General features: G+C 35.5%; 1 protein-coding gene across 1 annotated transcript; it reads left to right on the plus strand.

Annotated features, from left to right (window-relative positions):
- The first annotated feature begins 256 nt into the window (after positions 1-256).
- On the plus strand, positions 257-4,390 carry LOC141441522 (uncharacterized). Its single transcript, XM_074106287.1, has 2 exons — positions 257-332; positions 2,202-4,390. The coding sequence occupies exons 1-2, from the start codon at positions 327-329 to the stop codon at positions 3,294-3,296; spliced, it is 1,101 nt and encodes a 366-aa protein (XP_073962388.1). The 5' UTR covers positions 257-326; the 3' UTR covers positions 3,297-4,390.
- The last annotated feature ends 1,225 nt before the right edge of the window (positions 4,391-5,615 follow it).

Here is a 5,615-nt window from a genome sequence, read left to right on the forward strand (position 1 = left end):
GTCGGTTTGTTTTGCCTCCCACCCAAGCCTATTTTCAACCCTAGACCCCGACGCAAAGAGAGGGGTGTTATAAATTTGATCCCAATGTCTGTGGCCTCGTGGCTCTCAAACGGATTAACCGATTTCGATGCAATTATATTACTTGAAAGCGAGTTTTCTTCCGGTCGTTTACCCACTAGCCACTGCCATCTGCTCTTACATGTTGCCTAGTAATAAAATGATTACTACAGGTTACAGGTTAAATGATAAACCCGGTTGACTTTACATTTAAAAAAATAAGATAGCACTTAGCGAAAACTAAATCAGTATACTCTAGACTGCTCGCTATGAAGGTAGGTGAAGATACTTTTTTTTAACTGTAGCTTTTTACCTTGCTTCTTATAATATACCTTTATTGTTTGGCAAATCGAGTTGCGGAAGATTTTTTTAAATATCTTAAAAATACGAAATCGCGTTCAAAATGTCACTCTATATTTCATTTTGAGTCTCTTCAAGTCTCAGAGTGTAAATGTTGATTTTTCTGCATGAAAAGACATAGCGCTACACAGACATAGTAGAAAGACAGTAGTGCGGAGTAGCAAGGCAAAAAGTTATATTTCAATGATACATTAGATTTCATTTATATAAATTCTGTAAAGTTGAAAATTTCAGAGAAAATTACATATATCAAATACGTAATATTTCATGAGTGAGTAGGGTCAAAATTGAAGTTCAAAACTCGATAAAAAATATTTTCATATAATGTAGCAAGTTGATTTTTATAGATAAAAAATGTTCCGGTGGTATGAATTTTAGTTTAATAATGAAGTTCCATCCGTAGTTTAAACAATAAACACTAAAATATGGGCAAATCCCAGCTACAGCAGCAGTGGGGTCAGAAGGGATGGGAATAAATAAAAAAATGACGATAACAAATTACCAGATAAAAGGAGATATGATATGTCTAAAAATATAACTAAACTACTTTTAGAGCAAGCTGAGCCCGAAATTTTAAGTAGCAAGTGAAAACACAAAATATTAGTTCTATCCCTACTCCCCGCAGTCCCTTCTCACCTCGTTTTACTTAATAAAATTATAATATAAAGTATATTATTAAAAAGTTCGCCTAATTAATATTTTGACTGAAAAATTATATCAAATACGAATTCAAATCGTTTATTCCGCAAGTGCAAAAGGCACTTTACACATTATTAATTTCAAATAGGTAACCATTACGTATTTCGTCCATTATAATTCTAAAATTTTATAAATTTTGACACGTTCATCATTATAATTAAGTAAGTTTGCACTCATTATTACAGTTGGTAGTCTTTGCCATTTTCATACAAAGCTGGGCTTAGGAGAAAAACTTTTTACTTCTGCAAAACTATACCTACAATTTGGCCCACTACATACAAAATTACCTATTACTGCATACATTTGAGGGCCAAATTTAGTATATTTCGGTACCTACTTAATTTTTCAAGGGAATCGCACTTGCGGTCTGAAGCTAGCTATACCTGCCTGCATGACTCTAGCATTGGCTCATTGGGGGCTTGACGTCTCCCGCTGTTGAAGGTCAGCGTCAGAATAATTTTTGGTTTTACTATACTATCTTATTGTTTTTTTTTTACTGAATATCTTTTTTTTTGTACATCATTGTTGGCTACTGATTGGCGGGTTATCGCGCTGTTGTCAGTGTACTTAAATGTAGGCATTGGAACTTTTCTATTGTTAATTTTATTTCATTTTTGTTTTTTTTGTCTTTCTTTGAAAGATTTGCAGCGCACACTGTCAGTGTCGAATTACTTTGAGACTTTAATATAATTCTCAGTGAGAGCGGTTGAGGAGGTAGATGAATGTGATTTAAAAAAATGTAGAACATAAGAACTATTATTGTACATCTATTTCTGTTTGTTCTCTAAATAAAACTATAAAACTATAAAGGGTTAATGCCACCAGTGTCACGTTAACCCCACTGCCGCAGGCAGATCTTTGGGACGGGGTTATCTTTTTATAATGTTATTGTTATCTACGTACTTAGTTAAGTTGTAGGTTGTTAATTATTAGAGCAAATTATTTGTCGCTATAGTTCGTAATATCTAAGTTCCGAAAAACTCAGAGGTGTGAGCCCGGGAATTGTAAATCCAATTCTGGGCTACCAAGGCCTTAAGTACATATACTTAAACAACATTATTAATATCTTTAATTTTCTGTTTTAGATTGCACTGTGCTTTTGTCTTTTCTATGCCCTCGCGTTTGGCGATGAGACGGAGACAGAAGTATACACTAGCACCAACCCTTTGGGGCTACACCAGAAGAAGACCTTCTATTCTTCAGGGCAAACGTTAGACCTATACTCCACCAACAAAGAAATAAGAAACATTTTTGTGCCACCATCAGCATTAGACATGTTTGATTTCTATACTCCTGATCCCTCTAAACATCCTCCTGTTTACTTCAATTTATATGAAAATGGGAAAAACGAAGGTATTTATTTACTAAACAATAGAACGGCTAGAAAAATCAAAGACGGAACTGACTCTGTAGCTGACTATCCATTCGGTGAATTCGATGTAGACAGTGTTCTTATTTATATGACAGCAAGCGATGGAATTTATACATACAACCCAAAGAGTCAAGATATAGATAAATTTGGAAATATAACTGAAGACTTTAAAGCTATAGACAAAGTATCAAATCAAGATGAAATCTACGCGCTTGGTGCAGATAACAAAATTTACAATATAACCGCTAAAGGGACTGTGAAAACTAAGGTGGATGGAATAGAATACGCTAAGGATTTCGTTCTCGATTTTCAAGGCGCTATTTACTTTTTAGGGGAGGATAATAAACCTCAAGTTTTATATAAAGGAAGCGCCACGCCTGTAAAAGTAACTGGTTTGAATTTTGAAGTTAAGAAACCTATTTTGGCTCGTCCGCTATGGATGCCGGAAATGATGTCCTCTGATGATACATCAGAAGACCACGCTGTACCTTTCATAATTGATGGAGTAGCATACTTGCTTATGAATAATAGTGCTGTTGTGAACCCTTGTGATGCTAAAGTAGGAGGTTTGACAGCTTTTAGTGCGGAATATGGCTTTGTACATTTTTACGGAGAGAAGGGTCATATTTACATGCATTCTGTGCTGGCTTCTACCCCATCAGGGGTTTTAAAACGAGGGCCGTCGAAGCAGCGCCATGTAGTGGCGTTTAACAGAGACGTTGAGGCTGACTACAGAGTTTTCAAAGAGTTGAGACGAAAACATCGCCCTGATCATTCCTCAGCAACAAAGTTGAGACACGGGCTGTGATTTAAATACACCTCTTTTGATTTTACACATTTAAAATGAAAGTGTCTTGACAGGTATTTCACGTATCATCGCTAGATGGCGTTAGTAACAAGAGGTCTGTTTGACGTTACTAGTCTTGCTTGTGATTGGCTCATTTACTTATGTAACCAATCACAAACGTGTCGCAAATGTCAAAGTTGTCCAATGAGGGCTATCGTTTTTTGTCTCACTAGATGGCGCACTGTTGCGTGAGGTTTTTAAGTATGGCTTTCAAAGTCTGTTATTACGGGCGTGAAAACAAAGTTTAGATTAAAATCATATTTAATACACCTTAAAACCGTACCGTTTTGTTCGGAAAAAAAGGTAGGACAAAAGTTTCAGAAAGACCAGACTGTCTCAAAACACATACATTCATTGCCCCGTAACGCATAATACAAAATATTCATAAAATTATTCTGATTATAAATAAACCCGCGTAGCTCACCCAAAAACTATGAGATTTGACATTTCGGAGACCTCACGCTACACTAGCGCCTCTAGCGGCGAATTCATACGCGATAGCCCTCATTGACCTAATGGTACTGCGTCAACTAACCAGCGCGCAGCGGGGCTACTACGAAATTCTAAATTCGAAGTTCGTATCGTACCGTCCCGCTGACGCTAATATTATTTAATACGAGAGTGAGAGAGACGGTACGATACGAACTTTGATTTTCGAATTTCGTTGTAGCCCTCCTGTCATAGAAACTTGAGGGCTTAACTGATCTAACTGATGTTACCTATTATAAATCATTTGCTTTTCTTCTTTTTTACCTCAAAGACAAAAATAACCTTTTACAATGTTTTATATTAATTTTTACGGTTTTCCCGTCAGAAATAATGTATTTTTAACGTGTGTCAAAGAAGCAAAAATAATAGCTGGGGCTGGAAACCGCCCCAGTTCCTCATGATTTCGTCATGTGTGCTGATGTGTGCTTACATATACATCACTCTGAGCGATGACATAAAAGGTGAAATTTTTGAATGTGTTCTCGAAACATTTTATTTTCATACTAAGCTAATGTTTGTCTCCTATCTACTATGTCTATCTGTATGCAATAAATCCTTCTTTCTCATTTGTTTGTTATTATTCGAGTTATGAAAATGTCGACAAAATATTTTGTTTATTTTAAAGGTGGGCCTGATTTCTGTCACTTCTACGCTAACAACTTTTTTGGGCTGCGTTTGTTTATTTGTTTAAAAAAATCTTAGATTCAATTGGCCAAGTGTATTGCTAATAAAAACAAGTAATAGCCATATAAAAATAGTAACTTTTGATAGTTGTTATAGTTGTCACTATACCCATACCCCACTGTTGGCGAATGCAAGCGATCACAATCTCCGATTGGTTGATCGGATTCCCTATAGTCTAATTAGTATACCTAAGCCATAGGATCGAGGTGCTTGTTAAAATCCTAACTAAAAATCATGTCTGAAAACTATATAAATAAAAAAAATCCTTGCCACCCTTTGTTCTTGTTAAGAACCGTTTATAAAATGTTGTATATATTTAATCTGCCTGATTTCTTCCAATCCTAGACAACACCCTCTTCAACGTCACCTCTCATCTTCAAAAACGGCTTTGTAATAAAGCCGACATTTAACTTCACAAAGTCAAAGTCAAATTCAAAGTTACAAAGTGACGCCAGAGGGTGCGGTGGTCTTGGCGTCCGCATAGTGGCCGTCTCCGCATGGCCTGGGGGAAAGCATTCATAGCACACTCAAAGGTAGAGCTCCTTTTGAGCATGTCTTGATTTTTGATAGCAGACATGACAATTTATGGATGAAAGAGTTTGAAACTATGTCGGTGTAAATAAATAGGTAAATAAAATTGTTGCAAAGATCTGCTGTTGTAACAATACAAGAAATAGAAATAGAAATAATATTTATTCACTTGAACAGTGGTTACAGAGATGTTCGGTTGGTACTCATAAAAATGAGTAGAATGTTATAAGTTGTTGTTTTACAGGAACTATAGGTCTATTTATATAAACTAATTCCTAGCTTTAGCTAAAATGCAAAATTATTGTGAAAGACTGTTTGTTCTAAATAAAAAAAAAAAAAAAAAAGAATGTTCAGCACTGGCCGGCATCACCAGCATGTGAATATAAAAGTTGAAATTTAATTTCATGCAATAATTAACGACTAAGAACCAAGTAGGCCAAACAACTTATAACATTAAATAATTTATGGAGATTAGACATTATTAGCAGACACATATATTTATTACTAACACTAGCTGTTGCCCGCGGCTTCGCCCCAGTGTATATTTCTAAGTTTTCTTCCATAAAAACTTCTCTT

Source organism: Choristoneura fumiferana, chromosome 24 (assembly GCF_025370935.1).
Source record: "Choristoneura fumiferana chromosome 24, NRCan_CFum_1, whole genome shotgun sequence".
NCBI classification, from domain to species: domain Eukaryota; kingdom Metazoa; phylum Arthropoda; class Insecta; order Lepidoptera; family Tortricidae; genus Choristoneura; species Choristoneura fumiferana.